Consider the following 25,434-nt stretch of genomic DNA (forward strand, 5'->3'; position numbering starts at 1 on the left):
GTGGGAGACGCTCTGTATGCCCGGGTCTCTCAGATAGCTTCATCTGCATATAGCTGTGTAAAAAGTAGACTGTAGATTGCACCTGCGGTTTATTGATTTTAAGTGGTCAGTGTCTATGCTGGCATTTAATGTCTGTGGTGTGCTTTTTGATTATTGCAGTTCTAGCGACTGTGGTTGGTTACCTGGTTTTCAGCCGTCCGTTCCTCACCCCTATGTGCCCCCACGTCATCAGAACAGCACTCAAGCTGAGCTCCTTGAGGTGAGCGAAATAATGGTGGGATAAATGATGATATACTCTGCAGCCAAGCACGTCCTTAATGTTTAATGCTTTGCCTTGCCTAAGAGTTCAGTTCCCCGTGGCTTGGTTATGTATCTCACAGCGGTTTATGGAATGAGAGATGTAGTAATAAGTTTTCTCTCTCACCTTGTGAACCCACTGTTAAAGGTTGCTGTTACGACAATAACTGCCGCCTCCAGTATGTTTGAGAGTTTATAAACTTGTGTCACATGACAAGTGTTGCTGGCAGACATTATAACAGAGGGAACACTTTACATGCTTAAAGGATTATTCCTGGGAAAATTCAGGGTATTGAAAATTTCTAGAAATTTTGTTTCCGATTCGAAATATACTTAGGTGCAAACTTCAAGTATGGGTGAAGCTGCAACCTCTAATATGGTGTGTGTTTATATATCATGTAGTGACATTGTACTTTAAAGATCCTTGGTTTTTGTGCTAATGTAACTATGTAAGGTTGGAAGTGTAAGGCAAGATTTGTATCTTGCTACATGATGAAGCTGTGGTTTTCTGATGGCATTTGTTCCCACTAATATATTAAAAGAGCTACTATTGCATTAGGTGATGCGGTGTCAGCCGGTTGTATCTATAATTAAAATAAAAATGTTTTAGAATTTCTGTATGAATTAACCTCCTCAACGTTTAGTGCCGCAGCCCTAAAGGGCATTATAGCGACGGCGTGGTATTTATGTTGAAAATAAAACATAGGTAAATGCTACGTAATACAACGGCCCTAATGTAGATGAAATTACAGTAGCCTAGGTAATGTCTAATTGTAGAAGTAAAAATGTACATATTATTTATATAGAATAATCTTTGAGCAATTTACCTAAATATGTTTTATTCTGCAGCTGTGGCCTCTATTCGGTGGATGTCTGACCAAACCTGAACGAGGAAGATATTTTATGTACTTCTGATTATGTTCTGCCCAGCTGTCTCTGTTCCTGTAGTGTGATCACATTTCAGCACCTTTTGATTTGTAGAATCAATATATCCTGAGTTGTGGTGTCAGTAATTTATTTGTAGCACAATATCTTACATAGAGACCATATGACTTTGGGAACGTTACGGGACCAAGTCATTTACCCAGACACTCCAGAACACCGGAAACGTAAAGGTATTCCTGATAAGGTGAGAAGAACGGTCCAGTATGTTGAAACTTCTCTTCTAATTTTCTTACACACTGAAATTACTTACTTAGCTGTATTTAGTTAAGTGGCTTAACTACCCATCTTTGTTTTATATTCACTCCCCAGGTATTGAAGGAATACCTTGACAATGTGCAGCTGGGTTTGGAACGTGAAGGCGGCTGGGACAGTGTTCAAGACTGGATGTACTGAGTGGGGGCGAAAAGCAGAGGATGGCAGTACGTATTTGATCTTGGTTTTAATTTACAGACTACAGAATTCTGATTTTCTAGCATTGTAAATGTGTCCATTTATGGGCTGAGCTGGTGTGTTCAGTGGATGAGACACACTGCGATACTAGGATTACAGAGGAATTGGATTTAACTTTCAATATTCTGTTTTTGACCACTAATAAATCCATCCAACTATCTCCAATTTGTACTTGCTCAACAATGAAAAAAAAACTTAGTAAAACTTTATAATAAAAGCAAGTCTGGGTAATCTAACTTCAAATTCACATTTTCTGAAATTTATATTTTTCACTGTGGCTATTATAGAGTTATCCAATCAGCAAGAATATTTTATTAGTTGCTATGTTGTTAAAACATGTATATGTATGTATGTATATATATATATATATATATATATTTAATTTTTTTTCCTTTTCCTCCTGCCTTACTATTCAGTATTCATTTTTTTTTCTTCTCATTTGGCTAAGTAGACTCGTTACTTGAGAGCTAAACTTATGTTTATTTCCAGATGGCAAGATAATTTTACCATGTACCCCAGTTTGCCATTTTGGACGAGTGCACTAGTGCGGTTAGTATGGATGTAGAAGGTTTATATCTATGACCACTGCAGAAAGGTAAATTATCGTCACCTACATACTGAACCTTGTCTGTCAGATTTACACTTCTCTCTGGATTATAAGCACTAGTGAGCAGGACCTTCCACGCCTTCTGTAAAATATTGTGGCAGTAAATAATAAAACTAAAGACACGGTGCCCAAGCAGTGCAGATTGGGATTCTGCATACGTCCAGAGTTCCTAAACTGAAACACACTAAGTAAAGGACGGCAGGCAGTTTATAATTGTTTATGACGTTTATAAAGAAATGTCATTAGCGTGTGGACCTTATAAATTCTGTGACATTTTCTGACGTTGACAAAATTTTATCCGCAGAAGCCATCCGATCGGGGAAACCTTTTGCTGTCCGCGTGTTCCAAAATCAGTTGCTTAGACGGTGTCTTACACACACTCCAGATTTTCATACATTGGTCTTCTAATGCCGTCTGTTGTCTCCAGCACGTTTCCTCTTTCAACTGTGAACAAAGCTATTCCAACCTAAGAGGATAAGAAAAGGGAGCACAGTGTCACACAGAAAGTCCCTATGGAAGCACCACGAGGTAAATCTTTTAAACATTTCATGAAAGCACTGCATTATTGTATTTAAAAAAAAAAAGAAAAATCATAATAATAATTGCCTACATCTCTAAAGAAAATGCTATGAAAAGGGCTCCCAGCCTAAAAAGAAAAGGTAGACCATGCGTTTATTCAAGAGATTGTGTATCTTCATTAACCTTCTAGACAAAAACACCTGTTGTCCACACTACAATTTCTACTACTACTTGGAGACTTAGTGAATGTGCCCCTTTTGCTAAACCCACATTTATAGTTCTTCACGCTAAATACGTAAATGTAACTATGCCTAGGCATTAAATAAGCAATGCATATATGTTACAAACCCAACTTGGGAGTCATCTTCTCCTTCTCACTGAATCTACATGATTATTCCTCCCCATTATGTTATGTTACCTTTACGCCGTTGTTCATTTGTAAGGGTGGGTGGGGAGAAGGCAGAGAACTTTAGGACGTGGACACTGATTAGATGAAGGTGTCCCTGGCTCTCACAGATCTCCGCACAGCCCTAAGCTCTATTAACCTTCAGAACTTCTCAATCAATTTACTATCTCTCCTATCTCAAACATGACGTGCCCAAACAACGCCACCTCTGTCTGTAACGCCACTCTCGCATCTGCTCTCCATCATGTAGCACCAGTTACTACTCGCTCCTCACGACGTTCACGCTTCCAACCCTGGCACACGACTGTAACCCAACACCTACGTCGATGTTCCCGCACCGCTCAACGTAGTTGGCGAAAGTCTCCTCATTCCATGTCTGACTTTCTGCGCTATAAATGAATGCTATGTTATGCTATGTTCCTACTACTCTGCTTTCAATCTCCTCCCTGTCTTACAACCCTAAACGACTCTTTAATACTTTCAATTCCCTGCTTCAACCGATCCCTGCAACCCCTTCCACTAACCTTAATGCATCGGACTTTGCCACATACTTCGATAATAAAATTAAAACCATCAGAGGTGACATATCTGCACTGTCACCACCCTGCCCTGATCCTTAGGCTTTCAATACCACCTGTATGCTGATGACGCCCAGATCTATCTATCTATCCTCTCCTGATCTCTCTCCCTCTGTCATAGATCGTGTAACTAACTGCCTTGCATCTGTCTCCACCTGGATATTGGCACGTTTCTTGAAACTTAACCTCTCCAAAACAGGTCTTCTCATCATCCCTCCTTCCCATGCTAAGACTCCCCCATCAATTTCCCTCATTGTTGATGGCGCCATCATCTCCTCGTCTACTCATGCACGCAGTCTTGGTGTCACCCTTGACTCTGACCTTTCGTTCGCCCCCCCCCACATTCAGTCTGTCTCTAAAAACTGTCGTCCCCTTCTTAAAAACATTGCCAGCATCCATCCCTTCCAAACACAGCTTGGCAATTAGGCTCTTGTCCATGCCCTGATTATCTCCCACCTTGATTACTGTAACTCTGTCTAAGCTGGTCTTAACAGTCTCACCTCTCTACAATCCACCATGAATGCTGCTGCCAGACTTATCTTCCTCTCCCATCGCTTTACTTACATCTCTCCCCTCTGTCAGTCTCTTCACTGGCTGCCTGTGCGCCTCAGGATTCATTTCAAAATCCTCACTCTTACCTTCAAAGCCCTTCACAGCGGTTGCTCTCCCTACATCTCCTCATTCATCTCTAAATACAGTCCACGCCGCTCTCTCTGCTCATCCAATGATCTCCTTCTATCCTCTCCTCTGATTTCTAGCTCTCATGCACGCTTACAAGATTTCTCCAGGGCTGCCCCTATCCTCTGGAATGCCCTCCCCCAGTCTATCCGTCTCTCCTCCCTGCCTTCGATCCTTCAAAAAATCCCTCTTCCCCGCTTCTTTAAGGACGCTTATATTGCACATTAACACCCCCCCCCCATATTCTCTTAGCTCACCTCTCCTAGTTTCCTGGTGTTTCTAACATTAGAACGACCTTTTTATTATTTTGCTTAGTAATATTGAAGTCACTGATTCATGTTTCCCCTCTCTTGCAGTACTACCTCCACATGGACAGCAGAGGAAACTGAGTTCAAGCAGATCACAGATGACGCCATTGAATTCAGCTCTTAAGTGTTTTATGCTGATAAATATCAGGGTACACCGGAAATCGAAAGTAACTTGTGGCGAAATATAATGCAGCCTTTTTTTTCATGTGCAATTTAGAAAACTGGCAATTGTGCACTTATCCGTTTAATAATCAACACCAATACTACTCTAACATTGAAAGTTCAGGGTATAAATAAGTGAAGTTGGTTTATATGGTAGAAATCAACTACTGTAACTTTTCTAGCTAGGAGAAAGGTGTCTCCCGTTTTCTTTGAAGTTTAGTTCCGAAGCGAATGCTATAATTTTTTTATTTTTTTTTGACCAAAGAATGGCCGTAGGATCGTAGATGACTGTGTCACTTCTTGTTTTGCACTAGATACCGCTGGCTAGACTAGAGGATCCCCTAATCCCCTGGCTCTGATGGGATACGTACGCTGGGGCATTGCATCAACTGTAACGGTTTTCCTTTCAAATGAATCTCCGGTTCAATTTTTGTTTTTTTTTATTTTTGAGTCCAAAGATTCACTTTTTATTTTTGCGCCTGACTAATCAGTTGAGTATCATAAATACTCGGCGTGCTCCGTAAAATCCCTGAGCGTTGGCACTTGGCTCTAAATAGAGCCAGTTGACAGGTTTGTATGTCTCACTAGGTGTGCCGGTTGGACTGAATTCATACGTCGTCAAATTTTATACACTTCCCAGTAAGATTTAAAATCTATTAATTTAAACTAGTAGGATGACTTTTTACATTGTTAAATGGAGCAGTCCCTACTGGAATGTAAACCATGTATTGTAGATATGTGTTTTTTTTGGGGGGGGGGGGTTTGAGCAAATCGTGTAACACAGAAATGTGCTTGATGAAGGCATGCACTAAGTATGCAATAAATTGAATGTGTGTAAATCCTTCCCCAAAGTCTCTACTCTACTGTGCTTAATGTCATCCTGGCAAATGGTAAACATTCTGGGTAAAGTTTGATCCACAAACTTACTGCATTCGCTGGAACAAATCCGTACGGTTGGATCTAACCAGCGGCCATAGAAAACTTCCTATGCCATGCGATGTAGAGACTCAGACCTTAAACAGTCCTTGGTCTGTTTCCCCCCCCCAATCGTTGCTAAAACCTTTTCAAGTAACCTGTGTCACCGTGGATATTTATAAAGCATCCAAGGTAGTTAAAATGTGCAAAAAAAATTTTTCTCCTGAATACTCCACCACTATATTATACCGGGAAGGAAGCGGGTAGCTGTAAACTTGCATAAACTACATGGATGAAATCCTATGAGTAATGCCCTAGTATACACTCCTACCTTCCCACTGTAATAGGATACTTAATCATTATCCCATGGAAATCTGCAATGAAGTATTATACGTTGCAAAATCACACAGACATTTCACAAGTAGTGATTTCTGAAATACCATAAATTCTCCAATTTATGTGCTGGGGGGGGGGAATGACTTCTATGACTGATCACTAAAATAGTCTACATAACTGAAATCCAAACATCTGCCACAATTCGTTTAAATTATATGTGGAATATTATGAACTAAAGAAGTTAAACAGACGCATCAATAAATATGACTTCCTAGTCGAGTAGCTACGGATCGGGTTCGATGCAAAGTAAGCACTTTGGGCTTTTCATAATTTGATGTCAGTTTTGTTTTTCCACACAGAGCACTCGGGTCCTCCTTTTCATCTTCAAATGTATTCAAGTTTCTCTGGTCGGAAAGCTAATAGAGAGATTCAGTGCCTCGTCAGAAATAGATATATTTCCAATGAGCTAATTCCCTGGTCAATTGTAACTTTGTGTTCCCTTTACGTAGATGTATGCTAGCCTCAAATTACTACAAGTGACCATTGTTGGTGACCCATTAATTTTACTCGCATTTCCTTACGTTCCATACTATGCAATGATGCACTTCTTGTAGTGGGAATCTCACTTACACAATATCCGATTCTAATACTTTGTGGGCAACACATTGATGTATTCTCTTCAAATGTTCCCCGTACCTCTCGCTTATTTAAATAAACAGGTTGTTGTGGGTTAATAATGATAAAAACACAAATTGTCTACACCGCTTAGTGGCTTTAAACCTTCCGATATAATACAAACATGAGGGTTGGATGTGAACGGACAAAAAAAAAAAAAAAACACGTCTGGAGAAGCAGACCGCATGGAAACCGGTACCCTCGTCAGAAGAGCTGCTTGCACGCCAGCATCTTAGATCTGGGCCTGTGTTCAAAATCACTGTTACTTAAAACGACTGATTACAGCGGCCGCAATGACGGAAGGAGTGTAAGTAAGACCATTCCGATACCTTATTATACATTTTTTTTAATAACACACCCTTTTTTTTTTTTTTTTTTACTTCAACTTGATGGCAACTAATACATTACCCATAGAAACTCATACACCTTATTTGTCAAAATACAACCCATGAAGTGGCATGAAAGTGGAGATATGTATTGGCTACTAGGATACTGTTCTGCTGGCCTAAATCTCTTCTCGCTGGGCTCATCACCCGGGGTGTATTATCACGTCACGGTATCCTGCATCAGTTATCCAAGAAGAGAATGCCAGGGGCAGCTGTATACAGGTCTGCGCTTGGGGAAGCCTTCCCTATCCATCAGGTTAGTGACAATTGACGTGCCAGGACCGTCATGATTTTAAACGGGTGCAGAAAGCGATCTACGTTCGCTTTCTGCACCCAAACGTTGTTGCTGTGATGCCTCGACTTCGAGGCATTCAGCAACGCCGCGATCGGCACTAGGGGCCATGTCTGGCCCCTCCCCGGGGCATCAACGTCCGCCATAACAGAAATGTTAAAACGGCCACTGTCACGAAGGGTACAAAAAGTAAAATCAGCCTTTGTCACGAAGGGGTTAAAGACACAAGAGCGGAGAAAAAAAAGGGGATGGGCGAGTAAAAGTCTGCTTGGAGGGAATTAAGTCAGTAGCCTAAGCGGTTCATAGAAAGCTTAAATGTAAGAGAAATGCCAAAAAAAATGTGTTAAAGGGACATTAGCCATCAATGCATGTGATAACTGAGAGGTCTCTCTAACCCCTTCATGCCAAAGCCCGTACATGTACAGGCTCACAATGCATTGTTTTTATTGGGTTTAAGGACAGCCCATTGTCCTTAAGGGGTTAAATGTTTATTGTGACCCCCCCTGCAATAGCAGAATCCCCTTATTTGCATTTCCCCCCTCACCAGCTATTTTCTGTGCATTCTATATCTCCTGTCATGTGATATACTTACTGCCCCAGCCCCAACTCTGCGAACATTGTGTGCGCGTGTGCAAAGTGCTTCACCTGATTTCACGCAGCTAACCCGTGGAAAGTGATTGGACTGCAGTGGAGGAGAGCAGCTGCCGCTGCCCCCTAAGGTTAAGTACCCTCTTTTTTAAATCTTAATGAATGTGCCACTTTCAATCCAAGTGCCAATTTTTACTAAATGCCACTATCTGGGAGTTCACCAAGGAGGACAACAAGGAAGGACAGAGAAGACCTGGGAGACTCCCCACAATCAATATTCCACTGAACTGTCAAGTGCTGCCTACTGCTTTTTGTGTTTCCCCCCACCTCCATTCCATTCCCATCACCATTTTCCTTCACATACCGTGTTCACAATCCTCTTGTTCCACTTTTCTCTTTCCTCTGTTGTTAGTAAAATCATTATCTCTCTCCAGCCACCTGCAACCCCACACTATGTCTGTATTGCACCATGACTACTTTCTTCTCCCCTTCTCTCATCCCAAGCACTTTTCAACGTCACCTCCTCCCTTTCCCCCACCTCCCCTCACTCCCAGCAATCTCTCCGTTCGCACAGGTCCTATTCCCACCTCCTCTCGCTTTCTCTTCTACTATTTGTTTAGCAGCTGGGGATATTTCCCCAAACCCTGGACCTCCTTAGGTGATCTCTCCCCCATCCTCTCCCAGTCAACATTCCAGAAATCAATAATCTCCCACATACCCTGCCGCTCCTCCTTCCCCCATTTACCCTTGCGCTCTGGAATGCGTGCTCTGTCTGTAACAAACAAACAGCCCTACATGATCACTTTATCTCTAGTTCCTTACACCTTCTCGCTCTAACTGAGACCTGGCTATGCCCTTCTAACACTGCCTCTCCCGTTGCTCTCTCCTATGGTGGCCTACACCTCACTCACACTCCCAGACCTGATGACAGGAAGGGTGGAGGGAGAGGGGGGTAGGCTTCATACTCTCCCCTACGTGTACTTTTCAACCTATTCCCTCTGCCCCATCACTCTCTTTCTCTTCATTCGAAGTCCATGCTATCCGACTATTTCATCCCATCTCCATACGCGTTGCTGTTATATACCGCCCCTGGCCCGGCTAACATATTTCTCAATCACTTCTCTCTTCCTCTCCTCTGATATTCCTTCTGTTGTCCTTGGGGATTTCGACATCCCAGTTGACACCTCATTGAGTCCCATGGCTTCAAAATGCCTTTCTATTACCTCCTCTTTTGATCTCCAACAACATATTAACTCCCCTACTCATGAGGATGGTCACACCCTGGACCTTTTCTCTAGCACGTGCTCTCTCTCTAACCTTTCTAATTCCCCTTTCCCCCTCTCTGACCACCACTTCCTTTCCTGCTCTCTAACCTTGCCTCCTACTCACTCCCTTGCACCCCAACCCCGCCTAACCAGAGACGTCAGCTCTATTAACCTTCAGAACTTCTTCCAAGGCTTTGTTCTAGGGCCCCTTCTTTTCTCTCTTTACACTTCCTCCCTTGGCAAACTGATCTCATCCTTTGGCTTTCAATACCACCCGTATGCTGATGACACCCTGATCTATCTATCTATTATCCCCTGATCTCTCTCCCTCTGTCTTAGCTCGTGTAACTAACTGCCTTGCATCTGTCCCTTCCTGGATATCTGCACATTTTTTGAAACAGAACTTCTCATCTTTCCTCCCTCCAATGCTAAGATTCCCCCATCAATTTCCCTAGTTGCTAATGGTGCCATCATCTCCCCGTCTACTCATGCACGCTGTCTTGGTGTCACCCTTGACTCCGACCTTCCGTTCACCCCCCACATTCAGTCTGTCGTCTCCATCTTAAAAACACTGCCTGCACCCGTCCCTTCCTAACACAGCATGCCACTAAGGCTCTTGTCCATGCCCTGATCATCTCCCGTCTTGACTACTGTTATTCTGTCTGTTATAGCTGGTCTCCCTCTTAACCGTCTGACCTCTCTACAATCCACCATGAATGCTGCTGCCAGACTCATCTTCCTTTCCCGTCGCTTTACTAACGTCTCTCCCCTCTGTCAGTCTCTTCACTGGCTGCCCGTGTGATTCAGGATTCATTCAAAATCCTCACTCTTTCTTTCAAAGCCCTTCACAGCATTTCCCCTCCCTACATCTCCTCGCTCATCTCTAAATACACTCGACACCGGTCTCTCCGCTCATCCAACGATCTCCTTCTATCCTCTCCTCTGATTTCTAGCTGTCATGCACGCTTACGAGATTTCTCCAGGGCTGCTCCTATCCTCTTGAATGCCCTCCCCCGGTCTATCCTTCGCCCCACTGCCTTCGGTCCTTCAAAAGATCCCTCAAGGGCCACTTCTTTAAGGACGCTTAAAATATTGCACATTAACACCCCCCATATTCCCTTAGCTCACCCCTCCTCGCAATACTTACACTAGCGGGGCTAGTCTATCCCTTACAATGGCACCTTTTAACTATTGTGTAATACACCCTCTAGATTGTAAGCTCCTTTGAGCAGGGCTCTACTCACCTGTTGTCTCTGTAAGTCAATGTGTTATGTTACATACTACTTGCTATGTCTTGTCTACCCATTGTACAGCGCTCCGGAATTTGATGGTGCTATATAAAACAGTAAATAATAATAATAGTCTGCATTTGCGTTCGCTTGAACGTTCGGTTTTGTGGTCCTGTGCCAACTACGAAGCTGAAGATAAACCCAAACACGCAAAACTATTTTATACAGCCATAGTTAGCGCAGTTACTGCAGGACTTGGACGCCAAACGTATCATATTCCTTTTTTTTTTTTTTTTATTTTTGCTGCTGGCTGAAAAATGGTCTAATCGCTATAAGCAACCACAGCAATAATCAGCTGGATCACTCCATTGGGCTTCATGATAATAAGACTAGAGCTGCAGTTAACCTAATGAAGCTGAGGGTGTTATGTGTTATGTATGTTATAATATAACTGATAAAGCGATAAAGCGAAACCAGTTATCAGTTTTCATAATGTTAACCTAATGAAGCGTAGGGTGTTATGTGTAATGTATGTTATAATATAACTAATTAAGCGAAACCAGTTATCAGTTTTCATAATGTTTTCCTCTGATGCAGGAGTCTTTCTGGCATCTTTTCTTTTTTATTTGCTTTTTTCTTCATCTGAAATTTTACTGTTTTGTTGTTTGTTTGTTTTTTTGCATGGGTCCTTGGAGCTTGAACACGAGAAAACATATTTGTCAATTGGCAAAAAAAGAGAGCATTCATCAAATGGTAAGCAATTAATATTTAATCAATCAAAAGACACAGGGGATGGGGAGGAAAAGCCGGCTTTGATGGGCAGTCATGTATTATAGTACCCGCACCACTCCAGAGACAGACGGGGATAAAGGACTGAAGAGCGGAGAGCATTTCTTTTGGTGAACAAAGGTGTGGGCAAAGGGCAAGCGTTGGCTTTATATTGGGTGCTGTCCGACGGTAACGCTTGCCAGCACCGCATAATGAAAATGCCTACCTGTACCCTCCTAGCATTATAATCATTCTAAATAGAGACGGCTCTATGGTGGCCCTGGGTTGTTCCTCTCCCTACACAGATCTCCATTACTATTATTACACATTTTATCCCGTCTACACTTAAGGACAGTCTATTCTGTCCTCAATGTGGATCTGAAACCAAAAATGAACCACTGCCTACCTCTCAAATCCCTAAAGAGGGAATTAAGGAGTTAACACATATTATATGTGTTTATCCGTAAGTCTCTGCTTCCATTGGAAACTCTGCAGGTTTTTGAATTCCGGACGGCGCTGATTCATATTCAATTTCTTTGTAGTACATGGTGCTAATTAGCGCCCAGCAGTAATAGCCGTGTAAGACCTCACGCATGCACCTTACGCTTACGCTGCTCATGGCTTCCTTTTTATTGACTTTCAACTCCGTAATCTGACTCTTTATCTGTTGTTAAAAGTGGTGGCAAGAAACCCAATCCTATTTCAGTTATCTGGCTGTAATCATCGACCTGACCGCTGTCCAGTCCTGTTCTCTGGTGACCTGACACCACTCCTGTGTAATTCGCCTGCTACTTCCGGTTTCGCGGCCACTTCCGGTTTCGCCCAGGTCCGTTCTGCGCATGCGCCGATTTCCTGGTTTGCGCATGCGCAGTAGGATGTGCCCCACTTCCGGTTTCATGCCCCACTTCCGGTTTCGTGCCCACTTCCGGTTTCGGCCAAGTCCGTTCTGCGCATGCGCGGACTTCCGGTTCTGCGCATGCGCAGTAGGAGGTGCCCCACTTCCGGTTTCATGCCCCACTTCCGGTTTCGGCCAAGTCCGTTCTGCGCATGCGCGGACTTCCGGTTTTGCGCATGCGCAGTAGGAGGTGCCCCACTTCCGGTTTCATGCCCCACTTCCGGTTTCGGCCAAGTCCGTTCTGCGCATGCGCGGACTTTCGGTTTTGCGCATGCACAGTAGGAGGTGCCCCACTTCCGGTTTCATGCCCCACTTCCGGTTTCGGTCAGGTCCGTTCTGCGCATGCGCGGACTTCTTGTTCTGCGCATGCGCAGTAAGAGGTTGGGCACTTCCGGTTTCGTGCCCATTTCCGGTTTCATGCCCCACTTCCGGTTTCATGCCCACTTCCGGTTTCATGCCCACTTCCGGTTTCATGCCCCACTTCCGGTTTCTGTCAGCTCCGTTCTGCGCATGCGCATTAGGATGATGGTCACTTCCGGTTTCGTGCCCCACTTCCGGTTTGGCGCCATATAGCTGCCATTCCGCTGGTGAGCTCTTGGTTTTGACTGTCACGTAACTGCCTGCTGCCTGTGCAGCATTGGGTTTCTACCACATGGCCTTTATATTAAATCCGTTCTGCATCCATCAAAAGCATAGTATAAGGATATTGCATTTCACTGATTTTCTCAAATATCTGTTGCCTCTGTGGAAAGTGCGCTGTAACATACATACATGTGGTGGTTTGCAGTGCGATCATCAGCCGCAGCAGAAACGATTTTAAGAGAGGCCTCTTCAACTTTATAGCCGCCATGCCTGCCGTAAGCATTCTTGTGTTGCCTTTTTTTCTACTTAATCGAAAGTTTAGACATTGGGGGATATGCTAAGACATGTGTGCTTGGTAGTGGCTATATCACACGACCAGATACTATTTTCAAGAGCCGCTCGCTGCCAGATGCTTTTCTAGTTATTATAGTAAGCTAAAACGTTTGTTTTATGTTTGTTTTCTTCTTTTGCCCTCTGTGGCATGTCATGAGTGAAGATACACGTCTCTTAAATCAGCCTGTCCGTTTATTAACTTTATTTTATCTGTGCCAAGGAGACGCTGAGTTTGTAAGCCCAGGAGCTTAGTGAGAATGTTGCATTTAAGTGTTTATATATATATATATATATGTGTGTGTGTGTATATGTATATATATGTATGTGTGTGTGTGTATATGTATATATATGTGTGTGTGTGTGTGTATATGTATATATATGTGTATGTGTGTGTGTATATGTATATATATGTGTATGTGTGTGTGTATATGTATATATATGTGTGTGTGTATATATATATGTGTGTGTGTGTGTGTGTGTGTGTGTGTGTGTATATATATATATATATATATATATATGTGTGTGTGTGTGTGTGTATATGTATGTATGTGTGTGTGTGTATATACACACATATGTATATATATATAATATGTGTAGGAGTAGCCATGTTGACCTGAATCATCTCACCTTAAGTTATTCCTCCTCCCTTTTGGGAAGTACATGTAGGTCATGACATGCTGTCTAAGAGAAAAAAAATAGAGGCCTACAAGGCAGAGATCTGTTCTGCTGGGTTTGCCACCTTTTGCCAGGGTTCTTGACTGGCTCTTATTTTTAAACCCCATATCTCCAAAAACAAGTTTATGCAAAGCAGGATCTATGGGCAATTTTTGTCATGGTTTAATGATGGTAAAAACTGTAGCTGTGTGTGTGTGTGTGCAGGGCCGGCCTTTGGGGTGTGCGACCTGTGCGACCGCACAGGGCGCCACACTCCAGGGGGCGCCGCCGCGGGGTCCGCCGGGGTCCACCGCCGCCGCCGCCGCCGCCGCAGCGCGGTCCGACGCCCCTGCCGCCGCGGGGTCCGCTGCCGCCAGTATGGGGGCACCCGGCACCCCTCCAGAGACGGACAGTAATGTCCGCCGCTGGAGGAGCAGGCTCGCAAGGGAGCAGTATCGGAGGTCTTTAACAGACCTCCGATACCGCTCCCTTGTGATCCCCGCGGCAACAGCTGCTGTGCGCCGGGGTTTGCTGTCAGATCCCGGCGCACAGCACTGAAGCCGCGCCCACCGGTCTCCGTGCCCTCTGACCCGGAAGAAGAGAAGACAGAAGAACTAAGAAGAAGAGCGAAGAGGAGGCAAAGAAACTGAAAGAGGAAAGGTAGGAAAGCATAAAGTGACAGTGAGAGTGGATTGGTGTATATGTGTGGATTAGTATAAATGTGTGGTTTGGTATATATGTGTGGTTTGGTATATATGTGTGGTTTGGTATATGTGTGGATTAGTATATATGTGTGGTTTGGTGTATATGTGTGGATTGGTGTATGTGTGGATTAGTATATATGTGTGGTTTGGTATATATGTGTGGTTTGGTATATATGTGTGGTTTGGTATATGTGTGGATTAGTATATATGTGTGGTTTGGTATATATGTGTGGTTTGGTATATGTGTGGATTGGTATATATGTGTGGATTGGTGTATATGTGTGGATTGGTATGCGTGTGGATTGGTATATATGTGTGGATTGGTGTATATGTGTGGATTGGTGTATACGTGTGTGGATTGGTATGCGTGTGGATTGGTATGCGTGTGGATTGGTATGCATGTGGATTGGTATGCGTGTGGATTGGTGTATATGTGTGGATTGGTATATGTGTGGATTGGTGTATATGTGTGGATTGGTATGTGTGTGTGGATTGGTGTATATATGTGGATTGGTGTATATGTGTGGAGTGGATTGGTGTATATGTGTGGATTGGTGTATATGTGTGGATTGGTGTATGTGTGGAGTGGATTGGTGTATGTGTGTGGATTGGTATATATGTGTGGATTGGTGTATATGTGTGGATTGGTGTATATGTGTGGATTGGTGTATGTGTGTGGATTGGTGTATGTGTGTGGATTGGTATATATGTGTGGATTGGTGTATATGTGTGGATTGGTGTATGTGTGTGGATTGGTAAGGGTGTGAGAGTGATGGGTGTTATGCTGTACCATTTCCAATGTATTTTTCATTATATAATTATGCTCTAAAGTACATCATAACTCCCATCACTCTATACTGTTCCATACAGTGGCAGAGCTGGGAGGCAGAGGCATTGCACCCCCACCGCAGGACTTCTGAAAGGTAAGTGAACTTCAAAGAGGGAGAGGGTAGATAGTTAGGAGGGGGTAGGTAGGGAGAATGGAGTGAGACGGGGTACATAGGGCAATCATACTCCTATCATGCCAAGTAGTCTACGAGTACATCCTGGAATCTGCGGGCATGATAAGAATGTGATTGCTGTTAATCATATATATATATATATATATATATATATATAAATATTGTTATTTAATTGTTTTGTTATGTGTAGGGGGGGGGTCATATTCGGTTTCGGCCAGGTAAATGCTGCACTTTTGGTTTCAGTCCAGAATTCGTTTCGGTGCATCCCTACTACTAAGCCAGACAATGAAGTGGTAGGCCTACACCACATCAATGTTTGGCGTAGTATATAGTGATTGGGGTTTTGTTACAAGTTTTGATTCCTTTCTTTTTTTGGGATGGGGGGGCGCCAGACGAGTAGTCCGCACAGGGCGCCAGAACACCTAAGGCCGGCTCTGTGTGTGTGTATATTTTTATATATATATATATGTGTGTGTGTGTGTGGAAACTTTAGCTACAGCTAACATAGTCTTGAACAAGGCTAAATAACTGGACATACAAGATGGATTTCTCGTGTCTAGCAGCTACTGTTGTTCTGTAGGATCATGTCTCTGTATATCATCAAGCTGGTAAGTGCTATTGGGGCTCGGGTATGTTTTTGTATGACTAGGACTTCAAGCCACAAACACTGATGAATTACATCAATTCTACAATGAGCCGGTGAACAAAATCTCGGCCAGATTGATAACTACTTGAAGAGTTTGACTGTGGGTATTGTTGCTGTGATCGTGGTGATATAAACTGGTTTTGAGCCTAAGAGACAATTACTTATTTTCTCAGTAATGTTCCATTAGATGTATAAAATATCACAAGGTATAATACGTTCCCCACATAGATTGTTCCCCCCCCCACACGTTTAAGATAGGCAACTTGGACAACAGGATAGCAAATGCACATCAGCTGCTCACGCAAGATGTTGAGAGGTTTTGTAACAGCGTGGTGAACCAGTATTCAAACTTAAGCAAGGTGAGTTTCCTCATGGCTCTTCTAGTTGTGAGTGTTTTGTTACCTTTTTTTTTTGTTTGTGCTGGGTACTTCAAAAATAGGCTATGGCCCTTTATGCTCTTACTGTATTTCTTTCACAAGGAAAATAATTATAAAGTTAATGTAGCTACCATTTATATTACCAGTATATTACTTACACTGTGAGATTTACAGACAGGGGCCTCCTTTACAAATGTATCCATAGCTTTTGTACCCCAATAAAGTTGTCTGTAGACTGCTGTACTTTCATGACTACATTTACATTTTATATAGCACCAACAGATTTGGTAGAGCTGTTACAATAGGGTACCGTAAAAGTAAATACAACTTACAAATGAACATACATTAAATATACTGGTACCGAAGCTGACAATCTATTGGCTACACGTATTATGCCTCCCCCTTTTTTATGCTGTTATTTATCAATAAAATTTACATACATGCATACGCTGTTCTTGTGAATAACATGTAATCATTTGCCATTGTGGTCTGGATTTACCCAAGGTGCACTTTGCAGTGTTGAACAAAATACCGTCTTTCCACGTTAACTAGTGGCTTGCTTTCCTATTCTTCTGTATTATACATATTTCCCATTATTGTTGCGGGTATACAGAGTTGTTATATAGTATTGTGAGTTTCATTTGTTATTTTTTTTTCTTCAGCTATTTTTGGATATCGTTCTGTATATTGTCAAGCTGACAAATGCTCAGGTAAGTTTTTGTATGACTAGGGCTTCTTTAACAACACAAGTCACGAATATTGATGAATTACATCAATTGTGCAAAGAGCAGAGGGCCAAAATCCCGGTCAGATTGAACAGTTAGACTGTGGTTATTACTGCTGTGGTCATCGTGATATAACCAGGTTCCCCCCCACACACACACACACTCACACTCATGTTATCTGAATTTTTCATAATGTAGAAAATCAGCCAGGACAAATCATTCTTCACATGCTGATATATATTTTTTTTTTACTTGCATCCGAGTCAAAAAATTATATTATACGCACATGGATTATTTTTAAGAGTTTAGAAACATAGAAAGTGACGGCAGATAAGAACCAGAAGGCCCATCCAGTCTGCCCAACCTCTGAGTACTCTCCTTTAGTACTTGCCCTTATCCTATATCTAGCTTGGCATTATGCCTATCCCATGCTTGCTTAAATGACTTTACTGTATTAACATCTACCACTTCCACTGGGAGGCTATTCCATGCGTCCACTACCCTTTCCGTAAAGTAATATTTTCTGATGTTACCATTAAACCTTTGCCCCTCTAGTTTATGCTTGTGTCCTCTTGTTGCGGTTTTATTTCTCCTTTTAAATAAACTTTCTTCCTTTACTTTGTTGATTCCCTTTAAGTATTGAAATGTTTCAAATCATGTCCCCCCTGCCCCGTCTTTTTTCCAGGCTATATAGGTTAAGATCCTTTAACCTGTCCTGGTAAGGTTTATTTTGTAATCCATAAACCATTTTAGGAGCCCTTCTCTGAACTTTCTCCAACATATCTATATCCTTCTGGAGATACGGTCTCCAGTACTGTACACAATACTCCAAGTGAGATCTCACCAGTGATCAGTACAACGGCATGAGCACTTCCCTCTTTCTACTGCTAATACCTCTCCTTATACAACCAAGCATTCTGCTAGCATTACCTGCTGCTCTACTGCATTGTCTACCTACCTTTAAATCCTCAGAAATAATTACCCCTAAATCCCTTTCCTCACACGTTGAGGTGTTTTTTTTTTATGGTATGTTGATTATTTTTTTATTCTTTCAAGTAACCTTAGTAACTCTTTCTTTCTTTCTTTCTTTCTTTCTTTCTTTCTTTCTTTCTTTCTTTCTTTCTTTCTTTCTTTCTTTCTTTCCATGCATATATAGGGACCAGCCAGCATGATGGCTTACCTACTCGTAGCTGACCTTTTCCTTACACACCTTAGAAGGCCTATTGGTAAGATGACAGTAGCCGAGCAGCGGTATGAAGGTGAAATACAGATATGTTAACTCCCGTCTCATCATCAATAGGTAGGTACGTATGCGATCTTCTGGCTTCCTGTATTTTCAGATTGTATTTATTTTTGTAAATTTTGTAAAAACTGAATGTATTAAGTACATTTTTGATATAATGTAATTTTGAAATAATTGATATAACTATTATGTCCCACTTACACATTGCTTGTTGCTGCCAAATATGATGGTCGTTAACTCAATTAATAAAAACCTTGTACTTACTAGGAGCTTGGTATCTGTAATGTGTAATTAAATTATACTGATCATTTCTCTTTTGTATTTATTTCTAGTGAAGAAATGGCCTTTTACAATGGAAATAAAAAAATAAAAGAGATGCGAATGTGAACATGGTGGTTTTTGGCTACTCGCACCAGACAGGAGACCATCAGAAAATGTTACTGGCAAGAATTATTTGCATGTCATACTTTAGTAATATTTTTCCGTTTGCTATAGAAGATTGTGACAGTTTAGCGTTGTTATTATTTACTGTGCGGTATAGGTAGGCTGTGGCGGTGGGAGACGCTCTGTATGCCCGGGTCTCTCAGATAGCTTCATCTGCATATAGCTGTGTAAAAAGTAGACTGTAGATTGCACTAGAGCTGAAACAACGAATCGATAAAATCGATAATAATCGATAACGGAAATCATCGATAACGATTTCCGTTATCGATTAATCGAGTGATCAATTCGTTGTTGGAGCACTCGGCTCCTTTTACTTACCTCCGCGAGCGTTCCCCGCTTCTGCTACACGCTCTGCAGTCTCCGCCTTCTAGCTACGTGACGGATGTGACGCGTTCCGGAGGTAAGTATTCTTCATGTCTATGTGCACGGATCGCACAGAGCCACTCGCACAGAGCGAATCGCTCTGTGCGAATGGAGCCACTCGCACAGAGCGGTTCGCTCTGTGCGAGTGGCTCCATTCGCACAGAGCGGTTCGCTCTGTGCGAGTGGCTCCATTCGCACAGAGCGGTTCGCTCTGTGCGAGTGGCTCCATTCGCACAGAGCGGTTCGCTCTGTGCGAGTGGCTCCATTCGCACAGAGCGAACCGCTCTGTGCGAGTGGCTCCATTCGCACAGAGCGGTTCGCTCTGTGCGAGTGGCTCCATTCGCACAGAGCGAACCGCTCTGTGCGAGTGGCTCCATTCGCACAGAGCGGTTCGCTCTGTGCGAGTGGCTCCATTCGCACAGAGCGAACCGCTCTGTGCGAGTGGCTCCATTCGCACAGAGCGGTTCGTGAGTGTGGGTGCAGGGCAGAGTGGGGGTGGGGGTGCAGGGCAGAGTGGGGGTGGGGGTGCAGGGCAGAGTGGGGGTGGGGGGTGCAGGGCAGGAGACTGGGTGCAGGGCAGAGTGGGGGTGGGGATGCAGGGTGTGAGTGTGGGTGCAGAGCAGAGTGGGAGACTGGGTGCAGGGCAGAGTGGGGGTGGGGATGCAGGGCAGGGTGTGAGTGTGGGTGCAGGGCAGAGTGGGTGCAGGGCAGAGTGTGAGTGTGGGGGCAGGGCAGAATGTGGGGGCAGGGCTGGGTGCAGGGCAGAGTTAGAGACTGGGTGCAGGGGCACAGTGCAAAGTGCTGGGTGCAAAGTGCCAGTGCTGGGTGCAAAGTGCCAGGGCTGGGTGCAAAGTGCTGGGTGCAAAGTGCAAAGTGCTGGTGCAAAGTGCTGAATGCTGGGTGCAAAGTGCTGGATGCAAAGTGCCAGGGCTGGGGCAAAGTGCTGGGTGCAAAGTGCTGGGTGCAAAGTGCCAGGGCTGGGTGCAAAGTGCTGGGTGCAAAGTGCTGGGTGCAAAGTGCTGGGTGCAAAGTGCAAAGTGCTGGGGCAAAGTTTCTTGAACAGTAATAGTCCACCTCTTTTCAGAATGTTTGGGGTTATTTTGTTTCATAAATATTGTGTTTGGGTTCTTGTACTTTGAAAATATTGTTTTTTATTACATCATAACAAAATAAGAATGTTAATGTAAATTTTAAGTTGTTTTTTAACATCCAGTTCATTAAATTCTTTTAAATAAACGAAAAATTTGCATATTGTTTTTTTTTATCCGATTAATCGATTAATCGAAAAAATAATCGGCCGATTAATCGATTATTAAAATAATCGTTAGTTGCAGCCCTAGATTGCACCTGCGGTTTATTGATTTTAAGTGGTCAGTGTCTATGCTGGCATTTAATGTCTGTGGTGTGCTTTTTGATTATTGCAGTTCTAGCGACTGTGGTTGGTTACCTGGTTTTCAGCCGTCCGTTCCTCACCCCTATGTGCCCCCACGTCATCAGAACAGCACTCAAGCTGAGCTCCTTGAGGTGAGCGAAATAATGGTGGGATAAATGATGATATACTCTGCAGCCAAGCACGTCCTTAATGTTTAATGCTTTGCCTTGCCTAAGAGTTCAGTTCCCCGTGGCTTGGTTATGTATCTCACAGCGGTTTATGGAATGAGAGATGTAGTAATAAGTTTTCTCTCTCACCTTGTGAACCCACTGTTAAAGGTTGCTGTTACGACAATAACTGCCGCCTCCAGTATGTTTGAGAGTTTATAAACTTGTGTCACATGACAAGTGTTGCTGGCAGACATTATAACAGAGGGAACACTTTACATGCTTAAAGGATTATTCCTGGGAAAATTCAGGGTATTGAAAATTTCTAGAAATTTTGTTTCCGATTCGAAATATACTTAGGTGCAAACTTCAAGTATGGGTGAAGCTGCAACCTCTAATATGGTGTGTGTTTATATATCATGTAGCGACATTGTACTTTAAAGATCCTTGGTTTTTGTGCTAATGTAACTATGTAAGGTTGGAAGTGTAAGGCAAAATTTGTATCTTGCTACATGATGAAGCTGTGGTTTTCTGATGGCATTTGTTCCCACTAATATATTAAAAGAGCTACTATTGCATTAGGTGATGCGGTGTCAGCCGGTTGTATCTATAATTAAAATAAAAATGTTTTAGAATTTCTGTATGAATTAACCTCCTCAACGTTTAGTGCCGCAGCCCTAAAGGGCATTATAGCGACGGCGTGGTATTTATGTTGAAAATAAAACATAGGTAAATGCTACGTAATACAACGGCCCTAATGTAGATGAAATTACAGTAGCCTAGGTAATGTCTAATTGTAGAAGTAACAATGTACATATTATTTATATAGAATAATCTTTGAGCAATTTACCTAAATATGTTTTATTCTGCAGCTGTGGCCTCTATTCGGTGGATGTCTGACCAAACCTGAACGAGGAAGATATTTTATGTACTTCTGATTATGTTCTGCCCAGCTGTCTCTGTTCCTGTAGTGTGATCACATTTCAGCACCTTTTGATTTGTAGAATCAATATATCCTGAGTTGTGGTGTCAGTAATTTATTTGTAGCACAATATCTTACATAGAGACCATATGACTTTGGGAACGTTACGGGACCAAGTCATTTACCCAGACACTCCAGAACACCGGAAACGTAAAGGTATTCCTGATAAGGTGAGAAGAACGGTCCAGTATGTTGAAACTTCTCTTCTAATTTTCTTACACACTGAAATTACTTACTTAGCTGTATTTAGTTAAGTGGCTTAACTACCCATCTTTGTTTTATATTCACTCCCCAGGTATTGAAGGAATACCTTGACAATGTGCAGCTGGGTTTGGAACGTGAAGGCGGCTGGGACAGTGTTCAAGACTGGATGTACTGAGTGGGGGCGAAAAGCAGAGGATGGCAGTACGTATTTGATCTTGGTTTTAATTTACAGACTACAGAATTCTGATTTTCTAGCATTGTAAATGTGTCCATTTATGGGCTGAGCTGGTGTGTTCAGTGGATGAGACACACTGCGATACTAGGATTACAGAGGAATTGGATTTAACTTTCAATATTCTGTTTTTGACCACTAATAAATCCATCCAACTATCTCCAATTTGTACTTGCTCAACAATGAAAAAAAAACTTAGTAAAACTTTATAATAAAAGCAAGTCTGGGTAATCTAACTTCAAATTCACATTTTCTGAAATTTATATTTTTCACTGTGGCTATTATAGAGTTATCCAATCAGCAAGAATATTTTATTAGTTGCTATGTTGTTAAAACATGTATATGTATGTATGTATATATATATATATATATATATATATTTAATTTTTTTTCCTTTTCCTCCTGCCTTACTATTCAGTATTCATTTTTTTTTCTTCTCATTTGGCTAAGTAGACTCGTTACTTGAGAGCTAAACTTATGTTTATTTCCAGATGGCAAGATAATTTTACCATGTACCCCAGTTTGCCATTTTGGACGAGTGCACTAGTGCGGTTAGTATGGATGTAGAAGGTTTATATCTATGACCACTGCAGAAAGGTAAATTATCGTCACCTACATACTGAACCTTGTCTGTCAGATTTACACTTCTCTCTGGATTATAAGCACTAGTGAGCAGGACCTTCCACGCCTTCTGTAAAATATTGTGGCAGTAAATAATAAAACTAAAGACACGGTGCCCAAGCAGTGCAGATTGGGATTCTGCATACGTCCAGAGTTCCTAAACTGAAACACACTAAGTAAAGGACGGCAGGCAGTTTATAATTGTTTATGACGTTTATAAAGAAATGTCATTAGCGTGTGGACCTTATAAATTCTGTGACATTTTCTGACGTTGACAAAATTTTATCCGCAGAAGCCATCCGATCGGGGAAACCTTTTGCTGTCCGCGTGTTCCAAAATCAGTTGCTTAGACGGTGTCTTACACACACTCCAGATTTTCATACATTGGTCTTCTAATGCCGTCTGTTGTCTCCAGCACGTTTCCTCTTTCAACTGTGAACAAAGCTATTCCAACCTAAGAGGATAAGAAAAGGGAGCACAGTGTCACACAGAAAGTCCCTATGGAAGCACCACGAGGTAAATCTTTTAAACATTTCATGAAAGCACTGCATTATTGTATTTAAAAAAAAAAAGAAAAATCATAATAATAATTGCCTACATCTCTAAAGAAAATGCTATGAAAAGGGCTCCCAGCCTAAAAAGAAAAGGTAGACCATGCGTTTATTCAAGAGATTGTGTATCTTCATTAACCTTCTAGACAAAAACACCTGTTGTCCACACTACAATTTCTACTACTACTTGGAGACTTAGTGAATGTGCCCCTTTTGCTAAACCCACATTTATAGTTCTTCACGCTAAATACGTAAATGTAACTATGCCTAGGCATTAAATAAGCAATGCATATATGTTACAAACCCAACTTGGGAGTCATCTTCTCCTTCTCACTGAATCTACATGATTATTCCTCCCCATTATGTTATGTTACCTTTACGCCGTTGTTCATTTGTAAGGGTGGGTGGGGAGAAGGCAGAGAACTTTAGGACGTGGACACTGATTAGATGAAGGTGTCCCTGGCTCTCACAGATCTCCGCACAGCCCTAAGCTCTATTAACCTTCAGAACTTCTCAATCAATTTACTATCTCTCCTATCTCAAACATGACGTGCCCAAACAACGCCACCTCTGTCTGTAACGCCACTCTCGCATCTGCTCTCCATCATGTAGCACCAGTTACTACTCGCTCCTCACGACGTTCACGCTTCCAACCCTGGCACACGACTGTAACCCAACACCTACGTCGATGTTCCCGCACCGCTCAACGTAGTTGGCGAAAGTCTCCTCATTCCATGTCTGACTTTCTGCGCTATAAATGAATGCTATGTTATGCTATGTTCCTACTACTCTGCTTTCAATCTCCTCCCTGTCTTACAACCCTAAACGACTCTTTAATACTTTCAATTCCCTGCTTCAACCGATCCCTGCAACCCCTTCCACTAACCTTAATGCATCGGACTTTGCCACATACTTCGATAATAAAATTAAAACCATCAGAGATGACATATCTGCACTGTCACCACCCTGCCCTGATCCTTAGGCTTTCAATACCACCTGTATGCTGATGACGCCCAGATCTATCTATCTATCCTCTCCTGATCTCTCTCCCTCTGTCATAGATCGTGTAACTAACTGCCTTGCATCTGTCTCCACCTGGATATTGGCACGTTTCTTGAAACTTAACCTCTCCAAAACAGGTCTTCTCATCTTCCCTCCTTCCCATGCTAAGACTCCCCCATCAATTTCCCTCATTGTTGATGGCGCCATCATCTCCTCGTCTACTCATGCACGCAGTCTTGGTGTCACCCTTGACTCTGACCTTTCGTTCGCCCCCCCCCCACATTCAGTCTGTCTCTAAAAACTGTCGTCCCCTTCTTAAAAACATTGCCAGCATCCATCCCTTCCAAACACAGCTTGGCAATTAGGCTCTTGTCCATGCCCTGATTATCTCCCACCTTGATTACTGTAACTCTGTCTAAGCTGGTCTTAACAGTCTCACCTCTCTACAATCCACCATGAATGCTGCTGCCAGACTTATCTTCCTCTCCCATCGCTTTACTTACATCTCTCCCCTCTGTCAGTCTCTTCACTGGCTGCCTGTGCGCCTCAGGATTCATTTCAAAATCCTCACTCTTACCTTCAAAGCCCTTCACAGCGGTTCCTCTCCCTACATCTCCTCATTCATCTCTAAATACAGTCCACGCCGCTCTCTCTGCTCATCCAATGATCTCCTTCTATCCTCTCCTCTGATTTCTAGCTCTCATGCACGCTTACAAGATTTCTCCAGGGCTGCCCCTATCCTCTGGAATGCCCTCCCCCAGTCTATCCGTCTCTCCTCCCTGCCTTCGATCCTTCAAAAAATCCCTCTTCCCCGCTTCTTTAAGGACGCTTATATTGCACATTAACACCCCCCCCCCATATTCTCTTAGCTCACCTCTCCTAGTTTCCTGGTGTTTCTAACATTAGAACGACCTTTTTATTATTTTGCTTAGTAATATTGAAGTCACTGATTCATGTTTCCCCTCTCTTGC

General features: G+C 42.7%; 1 protein-coding gene and 3 long non-coding RNA genes across 10 annotated transcripts; 3 read left to right on the top strand and 1 right to left on the bottom strand.

The window, feature by feature from the left end:
- Positions 1 to 366: 366 nt before the first annotated feature.
- LOC128500003 (uncharacterized) lies at positions 367 to 2,861 on the top strand. 2 transcript variants are annotated; one of them, XR_008354861.1, is made up of 4 exons: positions 367 to 1,426; positions 1,552 to 1,661; positions 2,182 to 2,287; positions 2,727 to 2,861. It is a non-coding gene; the product is annotated as an uncharacterized LOC128500003 (long non-coding RNA). The 2 variants fall into 2 exon arrangements; XR_008354860.1 differs by having other exon boundaries at positions 375 to 1,426; positions 2,182 to 2,241.
- On the bottom strand, positions 2,131 to 9,282 carry LOC128500002 (uncharacterized). The gene is made up of 2 exons (XR_008354859.1): positions 8,507 to 9,282; positions 2,131 to 2,765 (listed from the first exon to the last, which is right to left on the bottom strand). It is a non-coding gene; the product is annotated as an uncharacterized LOC128500002 (long non-coding RNA).
- A 3,603-nt stretch (positions 9,283 to 12,885) lies between these two features.
- LOC128500001 (ATP-binding cassette sub-family D member 3-like) lies at positions 12,886 to 18,897 on the top strand. Of its 5 annotated transcripts, XR_008354858.1 has the most exons (6): positions 12,886 to 13,156; positions 16,439 to 16,539; positions 17,220 to 17,267; positions 17,968 to 18,000; positions 18,439 to 18,586; positions 18,858 to 18,897. XR_008354858.1 is itself a non-coding variant. In XM_053469006.1 (5 exons), the coding sequence occupies exons 1-4, from the start codon at positions 13,148 to 13,150 to the stop codon at positions 18,559 to 18,561; spliced, it is 285 nt and encodes a 94-aa protein (XP_053324981.1). In that variant the 5' UTR covers positions 12,888 to 13,147; the 3' UTR covers positions 18,562 to 18,582; positions 18,858 to 18,897. The 5 variants fall into 5 exon arrangements, 2 of the variants coding, with proteins under 2 accessions (XP_053324981.1, XP_053324980.1); XM_053469006.1 differs by lacking the exon at positions 17,968 to 18,000 and having other exon boundaries at positions 12,888 to 13,156; positions 16,435 to 16,539; positions 18,439 to 18,582; XR_008354856.1 differs by lacking the exon at positions 17,968 to 18,000 and having other exon boundaries at positions 12,890 to 13,156.
- Positions 18,898 to 21,720: 2,823 nt separating this feature from the next.
- Positions 21,721 to 23,460, top strand: LOC128500293 (uncharacterized). 2 transcript variants are annotated; one of them, XR_008354911.1, is made up of 4 exons: positions 21,721 to 22,023; positions 22,149 to 22,258; positions 22,781 to 22,886; positions 23,326 to 23,460. It is a non-coding gene; the product is annotated as an uncharacterized LOC128500293 (long non-coding RNA). The 2 variants fall into 2 exon arrangements; XR_008354910.1 differs by having other exon boundaries at positions 22,781 to 22,840.
- Positions 23,461 to 25,434: the final 1,974 nt, after the last annotated feature.

The sequence above is a fragment of the Spea bombifrons genome, chromosome 6 (assembly GCF_027358695.1).
Source record: "Spea bombifrons isolate aSpeBom1 chromosome 6, aSpeBom1.2.pri, whole genome shotgun sequence".
Classification (NCBI taxonomy): domain Eukaryota; kingdom Metazoa; phylum Chordata; class Amphibia; order Anura; family Pelobatidae; genus Spea; species Spea bombifrons.

Coding starts and splice junctions, on each gene's coding strand:
- LOC128500001 (XM_053469006.1), top strand. Junction 16,540..17,219: donor AGTATTCAAACTTAAGCAAG/GTGAGTTTCCTC, acceptor TTTTTTCTTCAG/CTATTTTTGGATATCGTTCT. Junction 17,268..18,438: donor TCAAGCTGACAAATGCTCAG/GTAAGTTTTTGT, acceptor ATGCATATATAG/GGACCAGCCAGCATGATGGC.